The 17,637-nt window shown below is 41.8% G+C and overlaps 1 protein-coding gene across 8 annotated transcripts in view; it reads left to right on the forward strand.

Annotated features, from left to right (window-relative positions):
* Positions 1–17,637, forward strand: part of OSBPL8 (oxysterol binding protein like 8) — a 425,114-nt gene that overhangs the window by 188,604 nt on the left and 218,873 nt on the right. For 5 of the 8 annotated variants that reach the window (XR_010179465.1, XM_063927418.1, XM_063927415.1 and 2 more), the window contains 2 exons: positions 13,759–13,792; positions 14,997–15,053. The exons of 1 other annotated variant lie outside the window; for it this stretch is intronic. Coding sequence is in view for 4 of the 7 variants with exons in the window: in XM_063927418.1 (XP_063783488.1) it covers positions 13,759–13,792; positions 14,997–15,053 (91 nt within the window). In the remaining 3 variants the exon portion in view is untranslated. The remainder of the gene's footprint in view (positions 1–13,758; positions 13,793–14,996; positions 15,054–17,637) is intronic. 2 more of the 8 variants (XM_063927417.1, XM_063927422.1) reach the window with 1 other exon arrangement.

Below are 17,637 nucleotides of genomic sequence, written 5' to 3' on the forward strand. Positions count from 1 at the left end.
GATCTCTGTTGCTTGCCTGCTGCAAAGTAGGTTTTGGTGTATCGTGCCCGTCCCCCTCACCTCTCTCTCCGGCTACCTCATAGTGCCACACAGCTGTTCAAAATTGCTCTGGGAGAGACCTCTAGAACAGAACAAATATTACATTATGGGGGGAACTTCCTTCTGAATACAGGCTTTTGTTTTTCAATTGCTAAAAGAGATCTCCTAAAGAATATTATATATGTTCTGTTTAGTAAGATGTTCTGTTTAGTAAGATGTTCTGTTTAGTAAGAGGTTATAGAACCACACACAACTCCAATTTTCTGTTACTATTATCCCATTGTGTAATGATACTTTACTTTTTTTTTTAAATATCCTAAAATTTGTGTATTATGTGGACAGAGTGATTTTAATAATTTTCATCATTCTGTTTGGGTGGTGTGTTTTTTGTTTTTTTTCTTTGTTCTTTTTTTTTAAAGAAATTTATTTTTTTATTTTTCAACAGTTTTACCTTTTAACAAAGGTAGACCTTTTTGAGCCACCAAACACCTACTGGAGATGAACAACAAAAGAAAAGTAAACCAGAGCTGGCAGTTTATGAAAAAGTGGAACAGCTTGTTACTAGTTAGAAAACCACATTTATTAAAAATAGACACAGTGATTCTAAAAATTAAACATTCATACAAATGTTTCATAATCAATAAAAGGCCACAACTAGTTGTGATTAGTAAATCAAGTTGTCATGGGTCTCCTCTAAAACTCTCGTTTCGTTTTAAAGGAGAGCTGTGGCAATTTGATTTACTAATCACAACCAGTTGTGGCATTTTATTGAGTATGAAAAATCTGTATGAATGTTTAATTTTTAGAATCACTGTCTATTTTTAATAAATGTGGTTTTCTAACTAGTAACAAGCCGTTCCATTTTTTCATAAAACTGCCAGCGCTGGTTTACTTTTCTTTTGTTTATCCCTTTAAGGGAATTGACCTTCCCTTTACTGGCTGCTGTTTATTGCGCACCTGATATTGTCTTTTATTACTGTTACCTACTGGAGATAAATGAGCATCTTTAAAAATGACCTTTTTTATATTTGCAGACAGTCTAGAGCAGTGGTCCTCAAACTCTGTCCTCAGGACCCCACACAGTGCATGTTTTGCAGGTAACCCAGCAAGTGCACAGGTGTATTAATTACTCACTGACACATTTTAAAAGGCCCACAGGTGGAGCTAATTATGTCATTTGTGATTCTGTGAAGAGACCTGCAAAACATGCACCGTGTGGGGTCCTGAGGACCGAGTTTGAGAACCTGTGGTCTAGAGTACCTGTAACCAGGTACTTAGGCCTATATATGTATTTTTGTTGTTGTTTCTACTAGAGCTTTGTGAGCTGTACATTGTATGCTCTGTGCTATCCCCTGGGCTAACATCAGACATTCACAGCTGTGAAACCCTCTTTCGGAGTTGAGTGTTTTAGGCTGCATTTTGACCCCCCCCCGGCCAGTTCTTCCAGGTAAATGGGGTTCTGGGTGGGCACAAGCGTTATGAAGTATAGCTAGAAACATCAGTTCTTTTAATGGTTTTCATTAATATATTATGTAACCGCTTCATTTTTTTTTTTTTTTACTTTTACATTTTAGTATGTGTATACATGATTATATTAAGAAAGCAATGTTTCTATTCCGTTTTTTTTTAATTGAGTTATGTTTTGAATTTGCGCACACAAAATAAATAAAAATACAAATAAGTACATTCTGCACAAATTGCAATATCGTGCATAGTCAATTTACATTATGAATCAGATCAAAGTTAACATTGTAGTGAATAGCTGTATGTATATATATATATATATATATATATATATATATATATATATATATATATTCATATGTATTCACATATTCAGTAATAATATGGATCACTGGAACAAGGTTCAAACAGGCAGCAATTACAATAAAAAAAGAAAAACTGTAGAGTTTCTTCGGGGATTATTTCTTGCCTAGTCATTGTTTAATTTCTGTGCATAGCTGTTGAAGCTACATCTGTTAATGTTAATGACTTGTAATGGATAACTGTAAGATCTGTTGATCATTGAACAGTTTTTTAATCCAGTCTCCTATGGATCATTTCAAGTGTCTTTGTTGTAGATAATGATTTAAAAGAAAGATGTACACGTCATATTTAGGTCTTATAATATTTTAGAGGTGCTAGAAATTATTTAGGGCTCACTTCAGAAGATTGGTTTGTTCGACTGTATTTCAGTTAATACTGCTTGTAGATTGTGGTTTTTAATTAGGTTTTTGATAAGCTTTATCTTTCAATTTAGTATATATACCACGCAAAGCTTCTAAAAGCATAGTATTTTAAACATCTATGAATTGAGGATGATTTGGACTGTGGTAGATTTATAGTGGTGCATATATTTGTAGCTTTCCTCTGTTGAAAAGCAGATATGTCTGTATACAGTTCCATAAATCAAATGCATATATATACTGCCAGTGTCGGACTGGGGCATGAAGGGCCCACCGTGGAATGCAGTGGTAGGGGCCCATGTTTAGGGGTGTGGCCATCCGCTACATTGGTTTGACTAACCATTAGTGAGTGCATGGGCTGGGCCCCTTGACAAATCTATAAATATTGCTAGTGCGTGCATGATTATGTACCAGATAAATATTGGCAATGCACTGTAGAGAATACATCATAGTCCTGTGCAGTATAAGGTAACATATGTATAATGTATAATTCAAGAACAGTCTGGAACCTGATCACTGGAGGGGGAGAAGGGGCCCCAGGCAGTGGGGCCCACCGGCGGTTTCCCCTGTACCCCTGTGGGCCAGTCCGACCGTGTATACTGCAAACTATATGTGTGGTGTTTGTGTATATCTCCTGAACAACCAGGGTACTGTCTCACTTTGTGACTACACACATAATTTTGTACTGCTTTTATATATATATATATATATATATATATATATATATATATATATATATACATATATATATATATATATATATATATATATATATATATATATATATACATATACATGCAGTAGGTGCGGCACTCCAGGCGACCGAATAACTCAGAGCCAGTACACAGGTTGAATCACAACGTTTCAATGCCTTTATTTCGGCATTTTCATCAGGTCAACATACAAAGTAAAATGACTTACCTAAATACCAAGTGTAATCACCCTGGTGTGGAGTAGCGTCCGGAAGTCGGGACACCCGCCCGCTCCGTTCATCCCGATGACGTCAGCATATACAGCGTCATCAGCCAGTGCCCATCACCATAACAACCTGAATAACAATCAACCTGCTTAGCATATCGATAGAACCGTAGTGCCATCAGTACACGTGAGGCGGTATATTGCACCTATCCAATCGGCATTAAACATATTACAGCACTGGATAAACTGTACGGGCGCACCTCCCATACAAAGCAGCATAATTGGTCCTATAAATGTATATTACATACTTAAATATACATCTATCTGAATAAACACCCAGATACAGATATGTTATTACAAAACCATATAGTCCCACCAACTCTCCAAGGGTAACCCCAATGGACATATTATAGTAGTATACGGGACCACTGTAGGGAAAAAAAACTGGTCATTATAAATAATAACCAGAAGGACCTGTGTCCAATAACTAAATATGTTAAATAAGGCTATTCAAACCCAATTGCTCGTTCAGCCCCCTTGGGTGCATAGTCCCCAAACGATGGATCCAGCGTGCTTCCAACTGCCGTAATTTCAGACCACGGTCTCCACCTCTGTGCAACACCGGGACATGATCGATCATCCTGTATCGCACAGATACCAGTGGGTGACGCGCCTGACAAAAGTGCCTAGCCACTGGCTGGTCACTCGACCCCTTAGCAATGGCCATTTTGATGGCAGACCTGTGGGCTGCCATACGTTCCTTAAACATACGTTCAGTCTTACCCACGTATGACAGCCCACAGGAGCACATGAGTTGGTATACAACATACCTGGAGTTACATGTTAATGTATAGTTAATGTACAGGGTGCGTCCTGAAAGAGGGTGCTGGAAAGTATTACCACTCACAAGAAATTGACAGGTGGTACACGTACATCTAATACATCCCTTGGGAATAACATTACTGTGTAAGGCTGGATTAGTAGTTATATCGGTTTTCACAAGGAAATTTCTAAGATTTTTCCGTCGAGTATAACAGGACATCAGTTTAGTTTGTTTCAAATTCAAATCTGGATCACTTTGTACAATATGCCACAATTTTTTAGATATATAATTTATCCCAGAGCTTACAGGGCTATATTGACCCACCCATGGAATGATATTAGACTGAGTTACTTTCTTGGATTGGCTACATAATAACTGTGACCTATCCATCCTAAGGGCTTTGTTCTTAGCCTCCAGAAGAAGGTCTATAGGATAACCACGAGCTTGAAATTTTGCCACCATAGTATTCATTTGTAATTCAGCCTGCGCTGAATCCGACGTTATTCTACGTATTCTCAATAATTGAGAATACGGAAGTCCAAATTTAAGGGGTGGAGGATGAAAACTGTGAAAATGAAGTAAATTGTTACGGTCCGTAGGTTTACTAAATAGTGATGTCTGTATAATACCATCAGTGATAGATATACATACATCCAAATAGTTGATAGCTTCTTTACTCATAGTGTAGGTCAATTTGATAGGATGGTCTCATTTATTATGGTTGTCTATAATCCCTGCCAATCGCTCCTCTGATCCTTTCCACAATATCAGGAGGTCGTCAATATAACGACAGTACATAACTATATTGTCTGAAATAGTGGGATCCTCAAAAAAGATATTTTGTTCAACCAAAAACATGTATATATTGGAGTACGATGGGGCCACAGAGGACCCCATCGCACACCCAGTACGTTGAAGATAGATACGACCATCGTGCAGAAAAAAATTTCTAGTCAAAATTAGCTGTAACAATTCCACACACAAAGATACATCTGGTCCCTTATAATCAGGATGCCCACAAAGGAATCGGTACACCGCATCCAAACCAAGATCATGAGGGATGACAGTGTACAAACTCTGTACATCAACACTGCACAATACAACATCATATTCAAATTTCAGCAGCCTAGATAATTTAGACAACAAAGAGCTAGTATCTAACAAAAATCTTGGGTGCGACTGAATACATGGCTGCAACAGAGAGTCAAAATATATTGCTAACGGTTGAAATAGTGCATTGGTTGCCGAAATTATAGGGCGACCCGGTGGGTTAACAATACTTTTATGTATCTTAGGTGTAGTATATAACACTGGGGTAACCGGAAACTTCGGGACCAATGCATCACGTAATTCACTAGAAATACAGCCTGATTTAACCGCCTCATCCAGCTTACTCCCTAAATCCTCTTTGAATCTATTAGTGGGGTCAGCTAAGAGACAACAGTAGGTATTATGATCTGAAAGCTGCTTCTAAATTTCTCGTTTATTATCGACAAGATTTTGTATAACGAGGGCACCCCCCTTATCAGCAGGTCTGAATATAAGGTCCCTCTGTGATGATAAATTGTCCAACGCTTGCTTCTCCAATTTCGACATATTGTATCTCTGCACAGGCATAGAGGCTATAAATAAATCAGTCTCATCTTCCAACAATCGCATGAATGTCCGTATGGACGCATTCTGCGTTTGTGGCTCAAACGTAGATCTGGGCAAAATTTTTTGTAATTTCGGTGGAATCTCAGTATCCTTATTAGGTACCCCCGTGCTTTTAGCAAAGTGTTCTTTTAGCTTGATTTGTCTATGTAGGCGAAATTTATCAGCTTTCCACTGCAAAGGGTCCTGTCGACAAGTAGGTATAAACGACAGACCTCGGGAAAGTACATCAATCTCTGTCTGACTTAATTCATAACAGGATAAATTAACTATTAATGTCTCTGCGTTCTGGGGTTCTTGGGTGGACGACCCACCCTTCCTCTTCCTCTGCCACTGCCGGCTACGTCTGGTATACCTGAGATGTCGCTTCCGCCAGGGGTCTGCGCCCTGCTGGTGGTCCCTAAAGGGTGATGACCTTGGGGTTTTAAGGTGCTAGATTCCGAATCACTGGTGTTAGATGTATTCTCATTAGATGATTCAAGATCACGGGTTCTGTGGGCTCTACGTCGAAAGAAAGGTCTTTTGAAATCACGTTTAGGGGCAGGATCTGTCCATCTATATACATTGTGCTGTTCATAATCCATATCCACCTTTAGTCGCTTTTGTGCCTTAAATTTAATGAGCTCCCGTTTGTGTTATTGCAACTGATCATTCAGCTTGCTAAACCAACTGGCTGAAGTGTCTTCCTCAATGATGGCCCTATGTGTTGTTTCAAAATCTGTTGCCTTAATTTTGTAGGCGTTCATCTCCTTAGTGGACTGCTCGATGATTAGTAGCATCAGGTCCATAGAGCAACGATTCAAAATCCCCACCCACTTTCTACAAAAGACAGGGTCATTTCGTCCTATCGTGGGAGAATTCCTGATTCGCAACCCACGGGGGATTTTTTTAGACCGGTAATAATCTGATAAAGATAGGCAGCGATAATAATAGTCAATTTCTTTGCGCCTAATCTTTAATAATTCATGATACAGGTCCTCAGGAGACACAGATTCCTTTTTTTCACTCAACTTTTTTGTATATAAAATTGCTTCAGCCTCGGCTTCAGAGTAACTATGCGTATCGCCAAGTAAATAGTTGGTAAACAATATGTCCCCAGCTTCATGCTCAGCAGTTTCCTCAGCCATAATAAAATGGTCAAATAATCAAAAGACACCAGTAAACGGAAGTCCATATAATTTCAGCACAAAAAGAACAAAAGTGCTAGTGCAGGTAGATTATCATAGGTTATACATCAAACCAACGTTATTGGTGCAAGTAAAGTGCATAATGCAAAAAAGTGCAAAATGTGCAAAACATAGATCAGCACATACGGTAGCTGTTTAGGACTGCTAAAACAGACTACCAAAACCACACATAGACAGACACTTGATAAAATTTTTTTTTAGCAGCAGTAGAATTGTATGGGGAGCCTTGACATAGAGTACACACAGTATAGCTTGTGGTAACTCACATACAGCCAACAGAAGGTCCGTCTCTCCCATTAATGTCGATGGCTATATATATATATATATATATATATATATATATATATATAAAAATTGAAAAGATATACCGGCACTCCAAATGATAGAGAGTTGCTTTGCTGCTGTGCCCTCCAGGTCAATAGATGACAAAACAGGATAAAGAAATCGGCGGCACTCAAGCAGGCTGGTAGATAGATGCAAAATAGTGTCCCTTTATTCGCCTACATGTTTCGGGGAAACTCCCCGTCCTCAGGGCTAGACAACAGTGAAAAACCCACATATACAACATTTATTTACAACACAGACAAAGACATCAGTGTGAAGATTGTACTCACCTGTCCTCACGGCGCTGCCGCCCGCCTGCACACGCTGTTCGCTTCCGCGTCGCCGGGCTATGACGTCACGGTGCGCCGCGGGACGGGGAGATTGTCATGGTAACGGATAAAACAAAATCACAGGCTCCCACATATCTGTAGAACCTGAAAGAAACATACATATATAACATGAAACAGCACATTTAAAATACATAAATATCACCACAAGGGAGAAAATCATAATAGCCCCTATCATTCGCTATATCATTATAATAGTATACCATAAATAGGAACTATCCCACAAAATAGCGGATTTATACACCTCTCTATAGTGGTATAGTGTTCTAATACTGGAGACACAAGATTATCCCAGTGCTGTGCTACCTCCCATCTAAGGAACAAATACATGATAACATAGAGGTTAAACAAATAGGTACTCTCTAATTGGGCTAAAGAAAACACTGTAACCCCAAGTTTTCATTAAGACCACCAGGGGACAGTGTTCCCAGTCTGAAGATCCAACGTGACTCTTTTTGTAAAAGTAACTTATCCCTATTGCCACCCCTCAGCATTATGGGGGTATGGTCAATAAGGATAGCTCGAATGCTAGCCACCCCATGTTTTGCCAACAGGCAATGGCGAGCAAAAGACTGGTCACTGGAACCCTTCTCGAGCGCCTTTTTGATTGCGCTTCTGTGGAGTGCCATCCTTTCCCTAAATTGTCGTATGGTCTTGCCCACGTAGGCAAGACCACACGGACATGTGAGCAGATATATCACATGGGTAGTAGTACATGTAAGCCGATGTCTAATGGGTATTTTCTGGCCTGTTTGTGGATGATTAAAAGTGGTGCCGGTCTGCAAAGTATTGCAGGTGGCACGTCCCAGACACCTATAACACCCCATCTTGGGTCTAAGAAAATGAGCTTGATCAGATCTAGTCATATTGGTAACATCAAGACGAACCACCTGGTCCCCTATATTATTACCCCTAGTGTGGCTAGGTAATAATCTGGTATTAGATAAACTACTCAAAGCTATCTCCGTTTGTATAATAGGCCACAATTGTTTAGCTTTACTCACTGTCCGTTTTGAACACGTGGTAAATCTACTTACCCATGGTAATCTATCTGCTTTAGTATCCTGGCAGACCCTGGGGCTTAACAATTGCTCCCTAGGTATACTATTAGGGAACTAGAGAAATCCAAGGAGGCAGTACTCTGTATACCTAGGGAGCAATTGTAAAGCCCCAGGGTCTGCCAGGATACTAAAGCAGATAGATTACCGTGGGTAAGTAGATTTACTATCACCGCTTTCCAGAAAAGGCACACAGCTGACAACCTCTTACGGAAACTGAGGAACATCATCGCAGAATGGCTTACCCCAATTGGACTCTCCTGGGGATTTGTGACATCGGACAACGCCACCAATATTGTGCGTGCATTACATGTGAGCAAATTGCAGCACGTCCCATGTTTTGCACATACATTGAATTTGGTGGTGCAGAATTATTTAAAAAAACGACAGGGGCGTGCAAGAGATGCTGTTGGTGGCCCGAAGAATTGCGGGCCACTTTCGGCATTCAGCCACCGCGTGCCGAAGACTGGAGCACCAGCAAACACTCCTGAACCAGCCCCGCCATCATCTGAAGCAAGAGGTGGTAACGAGATGGAATTCAACCCTCTATATGCTTCAGAGGATGGAGGAGCAGCAAAAGGCCATTCAAGCCTATACAGCTACCTACGATATAGGCAAAGGAGGGGGAATGCACCTGACTCAAGCGCAGTGGAGAATGATTTCAACGTTGTGCAAGGTTCTGCAACCCTTTGAACTTGCCACACGTGAAGTCAGTTCAGACACTGCCAGCATGAGTCAGGTCATTCCCCTCATTAGGCTTTTGCAGAAGAAGCTGGAGAGATTGAAGGAGGAGCTAAAACAGAGCGATTCCGCTAGGCATGTGGGACTTGTGGATGGAGCCCTTAATTTGCTTAACCAGGATTCACGGGTGGTCAATCTGTTGAAATCAGAGCACTAAATTTTGGCCTACGTGCTTGATCCTAGATTTAAAACCTACGTTGGATCTCTCTATCCGGCAGACACAAGTCTGCAGAGGTTCAAAGACCTGCTGGTGAGAAAATTATCAAGTCAAGCGGAACGTGACCTGTCAACAGCTCCTCCTTCACATTCTCCCGCAACTGGGGCTGCGAGGAAAAGGCTAAGAATTCCGAGCCCACCCGCTGGTGGTGATGCAGGGCAGTCTTGGAGCGAGTGCTGACATCTGCTCCGGACTGAAGGACCTGCCAACGATTACTGACATGTCGTCTACTGTCACTGCATATGATTCTGTCACCATTGAAAGAATGGTGGAGGATTATATGAGTGACCGCATCCAAGTAGGCACGTCAGTACGTATACTGGCAGGAAAAAGAGGCAATTTGGAGGCCCTTGCACAAACTAGCTTTATTTTACCTAAGTTGCCCCCCTTCCAGTGTGTACTCCGAAAGAGTGTTTAGTGCAGCCGCTCACCTTGTCAGCAATCGGCATACGAGGTTACTTCCAGAAAATGTGGAGAAGATAATGTTCATCAAAATGAATTATAATCAATTCCTCCGTGGAGACATTCACCAGCAATTGCCTCCAGAAAGTACACAGGGACCTGAGATGGTGGATTCCAGTGGGGACGAATTAATAATCTGTGAGGAGGGGGATGTACACAGTGAAAGGGGTGAGGAATCGGAGGATGATGATGAGGTGGACATCTTGCCTCTGTAAAGCCAGTTTGTGCAAGGAGAGATTGATTGCTTCTTTTTTGGTGGGGGCCGAAACCAACCAGTCATTTCAGTCACAGTCGTGTGGCAGACCCTGTCGCTGAAATGATGGGTTTGTTAAAGTGTGCATGTCCTGTTTATACAACATAAGGGTGGGTGGGAGGGCCCAATGACAATTCCATCTTGCACCTCTTTTTTTTTATTTATTTATCTTTGCATCATGTGCTGTTTGGGGACTATTTTTTAAATCTGCCATCCTGTCTGACACTGCAGTGCCACTCCTAGATGGGCCAGGTGTTTGTGTCGGCAACTTGGGTCGCTTAGCTTAGCCACACAGCTACCTCATTGCACCTCTTTTTTTCTTTGCATCATGTGCTGTTTGCGGACTATTTTTTAAATCTGCCATCCTGTCTGACACTGCAGTGCCACTCCTAGATGGGCCAGTTGTTTGTGTCGGCCACTTGGGTCGCTTAGCTTAACCATCCAGCGACCTTGGTGCACCTCTTTTTTTTTCTTTGCATCGTGCTGTTTGGGGACTATTTTTTAAATCTGCCATCCTGTCTGACACTGCAGTGACACTCCTAGATGGGCCAGGTGTTTGTGTCGGCCACTTAGGTCGCTTAGCTTAGTAATTCAGCGACTTCGGTGCAAATTTTAGGACTAAAAATATTATTGTGAGGTGTTCAGAATAGACTGGGAATTAGTGGAAATTATGGTTATTGACGTTAATAATACTATGGGATCAAAATGACCCCCAAATTCTATGATTTAAGCTGTTTTTGAGGTTTTTTGTAAAAAAAACACCCGAATCCAAAACACACCCGAATCCGACAAAAAATTTTCAGGGAGGTTTTGCCAAAACGCGTCTGAATCCAAAACACGGCCGCGGAACCGAATACAAAACCAAAACACAAAACCCGAAAAATGTCCGGTGCACATCACTATATAGAATGCACATCAGAGTCTAGGGTGGTAGCCAATTAGCTGCAGTGAATACCACAACTAATGGATTCCCACAGAGCTATCCCATTAGCCCCGTAGCATGGCACTTATCTGGGATTTTGCACGCAAAGCAAACCTATTTTCAGCCGATAACACATGGGATCAGGAGCTTATCCCGGGTCCCAGGTGTTATCACCCAATAACGGGTGATTTACTGCACAGTAAAAGCGTGCTGTAATTAGATAGGCTAAAATGCCCGTTTTTACCACCGTGCAGTGAATCTCCGCATGTAATAGGATACCGCCCTTAATCTGAAAATGGTAGAATCTTAGCGGTTTGATTTATTAATTGAAAAGTTTTCCTTGACTTGCAGTTGGTTCTAAGAATGTATTTTAGATGATTAATGTGAAATAATGCAAAATTCAAGGGTTAATCTAGTGCTCACCACAATACTGTGGGTACTAGTTAAAAATGTAAAACATTGAACATGATTGAAGAAATTCTGTTTGGCATCCAACAATTTACGGTTATTGCGTAAATAAGATATTTCTGTTTGTTCGTGACGGTGGCACAGAATGGTAGTTCCTCAAATCAATTTATTGGTCCATTACAGGTGCATGTAAGAAAGGGGTTATTCTAGACTGGAAAAATCAAATCCTCCCCCCGCACACCATAATGGTAATGCAAGCTCGCTGCCTAGGTGTCATCCTTGACTCTGATTTGTCCTTTGTTCCCCACATTCATTCTGTCTCAAGATCATGTTACATGCATCTAAAAAACATATCCAAAATACGACCATACCTTACACAAGACACTGCTAAAACTCTAATTCACGCTCTCATTATCTCCCGCATTGATTATTGCAATAGTCTCCTAACTGGTCTTCCCAAAACGAGACTCTCACCACTATAATCCATTCTGAATGCAGCGGCGAGGTTATTCTTCCTCGCTAGACGTTCATCGTCTGCAGATCCACTCTGTCAGTCCCTTCATTGGTTACCTGTATTCTACCGTATTCAATATAAAATTCTTTTACTCACACACAAGGCCATTAACCAAACTACACCAACGTACATCACTCCACTTATCTCAAAATATCTCCCAACCCGACCTCTTCGCTCTAAACAAGACCTGCGTCTCTCACCCACACTCATTACTCGCTCCCACTCAAGATTGCAGGACTTTCATCGGGCTGCACCCACTCTGTGGAATGCCCTACCACACACAATAAGACTCTCCTCTAGTCTCCAAACCTTCAAGCGTTCCCTGAAAACTCACTTTAGGCAAGTATATCAAATTCCAGAACCGCCCACATAACTTTCATAAACCTTCCTTTCAAATTGCATCCACTCTGCACAGTCCACACATATCCTCACATGTCTTCTCATTCTTCACTTTCCCTTCCTCCCGACGGTGGTTCATCATTGGTGTGTGACCATATCATACAGCCCACCAAGAACCTTTGCAATCTGGCGAACAACTATGCAATAGATAGCACCTTTCTTTGTGTATACATGCATGTTTCCCTATAGATTGTAAGCTTGCGAGCAGGGCCTTCCTACCTCTAAGACTGTTTGTTTGTTTGTTATCACCCAGTTTGTTATATCATTGTTATTTCCAATTGTAAAGCGCAACGGAATTTGCTGCGCTATATAAGAAACTGTTAATAAATAAATAAATTGCACAGTCCAAATACTGAAACTATGGGAACCGAGAACTGCCTTGGATATTAATTGGAGTATATTATTGTATTGTGTATGGAAAATTCAATTGTTCTTGTGCGCCCAGTCTCCCATCCAAAGTTACAGTAGATCGAGGGGCAATATTCAAAAAATCTCTTGTCTGTGCACATTGCGCCCAAACAGACCATATTAGGCAGCATAAAGTAGCTAAACCCGTTTAAATTTAAGGGCGCAACATAAGTGCTGTTTAGGCACCAACGTTTTTCTCATTTCAGTTCACACCCCCAGGAGACTGTGCTGAAATGTTTTCTTGCGCCCAGAGTAACAATTGGATTACTCTATTATGCGCAATCTAGTGGCAGCTGCGAAAAACAAACAATTGATTTTCTGCCTCCATGGTTAAAATTACTAAAAGTATCTGTACTTGGCACTAAAAAAACGGCTATATAATAAATATTAGCTGTTATTTGTAATAAAGTCCCTTCATTTCAATCCAGGGAGATGTTTAAAGCTTTAATGTCTCCTAAGAAAATTAGTCTGAGAAATGTCATTAGAATGAGCACATCTTGTACTACTTTGCAGTAGGATTGCTTGGACTTTTCCTTGACCTGTCAGAATAGAAAAATATGCTTTCTAGTTGAGGTTTCTTCCATTAGTGAAAATGTTATTTCAACCTTTCTAGCAGTAAAGACCTTTTAGATGAGCTTAGCTCTTTGGTCTTTATATTTTAACTTGCATTGCCTTAGGCATTAACCTATAAATGCATGTGATATGCACAGATTAATTTACATGTTGTTTAACCTAGCACAGTAACCTGCTTTTCTGTGTTTGAGCACAAGGTAACACTATGTATTCTCTCTCTCCTTTGCCCTCTCTCCTTGGTGCTGCTTCATTTGCCATCACCTCATCTACTCACCCTTTGCGCTGGATTTCCGCTCTGATTCCTTTTATCGTCTATTCCTAAAAAGCATCATTGTGATATAAAAGACCACCAAGGACCACGTAAGTGACCGTATTTGTTCCTTTGTATTTTGCATGAGAAAATATGTCTTTATAGGTATGACTTAATGAATCCACATGCACACAGCACATTGCTATAACGCAACTGAAGCCTAAATGGCATAGTGTTTGCGCAATGTAATGCTTCTTTCAGACCGCAAATGCCGGATCCTACCCGGTAAGACAAACGTGTACTTACCGGGTGGGATCCGGCATTTGCGCTCCGCTGCTGGCTTTCCGACCCGGCAATATACCGGGTCGGTTGCCATAGCAGCGGAGGGAGCAGCAGCAGCAGGGGCGGGGGTGGAGGCGGTGCCGGGAGATGAGCTCATCTCCTGCGCCGCCTCTCCCTATGCTGTGAATGGGAACCGTGTCGCATCGACGCGGCTCCCATTCACACCGCACCTGACCCGGTAATCAACCCGGGTAAAACCCTTCTTTTTTACCGGGTTGAATTACCGGGTCAGGCGACCCGCTAAAACGACCAAGGACCTTTCACATCGCACACTGACCCGGGTCGACACGGCAATATGCCGTGTCGATACCGGGTTATTTGTGCGATGTGAAAGGGGTATAAGAGTAGACTAGCCAGCACCTCGCTCCTGCTGATACTTTGAGAATACAGCCTAGCACTCTTGTAAACTTCCATTAAAATATGTCTATACATATGTTGCCTTGAAAAAAGAACACGTGGTCCTGAAACGATGGCCTGTTTGTACAATGCGTTGTTGTTTGTATTTGACTTTTCTTAAGATATATATTTCAAAGGGATCATCCGATACCTTGGTAGTTAAATAGCACTGACAGATCTTCAAGAAAGGGAAAGGCTTTGTGAACCGTAAAATAGATGACAAATTAAACTGTTTAGATTAAAAAATTACTCAAGTATTAATAGTTAATAACTGACTGCAAGTTTTCTAGACAGTACATATCACTTTGCAGTATTGTCTTTGTTTATGCCTTGCAGTTAGCCATTAGATATGTCATGCCCAAACCTTTTAGACTTGATAAATATATATATTTTTTAAAAAGTGTATTGCCGCTTATCACGGCAATAAGAAAGGATATTCCACTATCTTGTACCATTAAACACATGCAGAGACAGGTGCTCCTACAGGCATTAGCTACCACAAGGTTTCCAGGTGCAGCTGCAATACTGTACATGTGCAGTCTAAAGATCTCTATTCTGCTTTTTTGCGGACTGTAGCTGAATGCGTTAGCTTCCGGGGACAAGCACGGGGAACACTTTGTATTTTGCAGCATGGTAAGTTTGGCATGTAACAGAGTGCATAGAGAGTGACTGGACAGTGTTGAACCCACTATAATTTGTGTATCTTAACAAGAGCACTGACCCTTTACTCTGCCCTTCTGGTATTCTATAAATGCTGGTTTCTTTTCTGGCATTAAGTAGGGTACATAAACTAAGATTATTGTATCATGATAAGCAATTCAATTTTTGTTCCGATCAGGCACCCATCACTTTCACATACCCAAGCGGTTTAGATGCATTTAGTGACCTCTAAACGAACTAAACATAACAGATATATATATATATATATATATATATATATATATATATATATAAAATCATTAACAAAGTGTGTTCTCCTCAGTTTGGACCACATGCGATTCTGTTTTAGTGGCTGCTAAAACAGCCATTTAGCTGTATATACACATTAGTTGCTAAGGGTTAGTTTACTGACAGCAGGTGGAGGTGGGTGAGCTTTAGTCCAGCCCTGCGCTCTGCTTCCCACATAATCGTCTTCCCACTGCTGTATAACTTGGAAATATGTCTAATGTCTGAGGGAAATTATGTGGTAGAGTTGAGGAGTGCCATCACACCAAAGACAAGTTTTTTTAGAGTATCTACTGGCATACCATCTCAGTTCTGCTGCTGTACCCAGTAAGTTTCCATGTCCTTTCATGTGCCATCTGCCTTTGGTGATCTCCTCTGGTGCCTTTGTGACAGCAACTGTCTTGGCTTACTTTTCAGCCATGGGCTTCACACTGAAACAACTGGGTCAATAGCAGCTATTGGAAAGGGTAGATAACCAGAAAAGTGTCTGTGCAGCACAGAGGAAGGACACTTGGTTACAATCAATGCTGAAGGATAGTTATGGTTACCAGCGTAAATTTAAGATTTCTGCAGTGATTGGATCTCAGCCTTCTGCTATCTCTCCAGCCATATTATACTACTGGTAGCCATACAGAGATGCTGATAGTCTGTGACTGCTTTGTTTTTCATTAGAGGTTGATAAAGCTACTGCCTAACAACCAGTCAACGTTTTCTACACCAGTTGTACTTCTGCTGCCTTCTGAACCATATGTTCCTCACTTTGGCAAAGTCATCCTTCCCTTTTGTTTCATGTCATTATATGTATATGTAACTTGTCTTGTGTAATGATCCCCACATTGTATAGTGCAGCACTTTGTACATAGGTAGGAACTAATAAACATGAATTTAATTTTTTTCCTAGTGTGTTATAACTTTCCCTCCTTCCAATGACTAATTTTCTTTATTCTTGCCAGTGCTACATACTGTGGCCTGTGTGCACAACAACCCCTTTAGGTCTGGGTATTTGAGACCCTGGGCATGCAACCCACCCTCTGACATTTTATAAACCCGTATGATACTTTCTCTAACGTCCATAGGGGGGGGGGGGAGGGAGAGAGAGAGAGAGTAGCAGCAAGACAGATTCTAAATATCTGTGGACATGATGCTGACCACAGACTGGCTTCTCGGCTCCCCGGCTCTCCCTGCTGGTCTCGCATAAGTGCACACTCACACATGACTCTGAAAATGACATGCCAGTAATGGGAGAGGGTCAAGTGAAAGCAGACACAGCTGACAATATTTGTCTCCTGGTGAAGAAGCCCTACTATGAGGAGACTGAACCTGAGGAGGAGTTGTTTTTAATGTTAACACAAAACCTATGGCCAATTTCTCTGACGTCCTAGTGGATGCTGGGGACTCCGTAAGGACCAAGGGGAATAGACGGGCTCCGCAGGAGACTGGGCACACTATAAGAAAGATTTGGTACTACCTGGTGTGCACTGGCTCCTCCCTCTATGCCCCTCCTCCAGACCTCAGTTAGATTTCTGTGCCCGGCCGAGCTGGAGGCACACTAGGGGCTCTCCTGAGCTCCTAGAAAGAAAGTATATGTTAGGTTTTTTATTTTACAGTGAGACCTGCTGGCAACAGGCTCACTGTAACGAGGGACTAAGGGGAGAAGAAGCGAACCTACCTGCTTGCAGCTAGCTTGGGCTTCTTAGGCTACTGGACACCATTAGCTCCAGAGGGATCGACCGCAGGACCCGTCCTTGGTGTTCGTTCCCGGAGCCGCGCCGCCGTCCCCCTTACAGAGCCAGAAGCAAGAAGATGGTCCGGAAAATCGGCGGCAGAAGACTTCAGTCTTCACCAAGGTAGCGCACAGCACTGCAGCTGTGCGCCATTGCTCCTCATACACACTTCACACTCCGGTCACTGAGGGTGCAGGGCGCTGGGGGGGGGCGCCCTGAGCAGCAATAAAATCACCTTGGCTGGCAAAATAACCACAATATATAGCCCCAGAGGCTATATATGTGGTAATTACCCCTGCCAGAATACAGAAAAAAGCGGGAGAAAAGTCAGCCGAAAAAGGGGCGGAGCCATCTCCCTCAGCACACTGGCGCCATTTCTCCATCACAGTTCCGCTGGAAGGAAGCTCCTTGACTCTCCCCTGCAGTCTACACTACAGAAAAGGGTAAAAAAGAGAGGGGGGGGGCACAAATTTGAGGCGCAGTAAATATTATAGCAGCTATAGGGGACATAATTCAGTTAGTCCCTGCATTATATAGCGCTCTGGTGT

Source organism: Pseudophryne corroboree, chromosome 6 (assembly GCF_028390025.1).
Source record: "Pseudophryne corroboree isolate aPseCor3 chromosome 6, aPseCor3.hap2, whole genome shotgun sequence".
NCBI lineage: Eukaryota > Metazoa > Chordata > Amphibia > Anura > Myobatrachidae > Pseudophryne > Pseudophryne corroboree.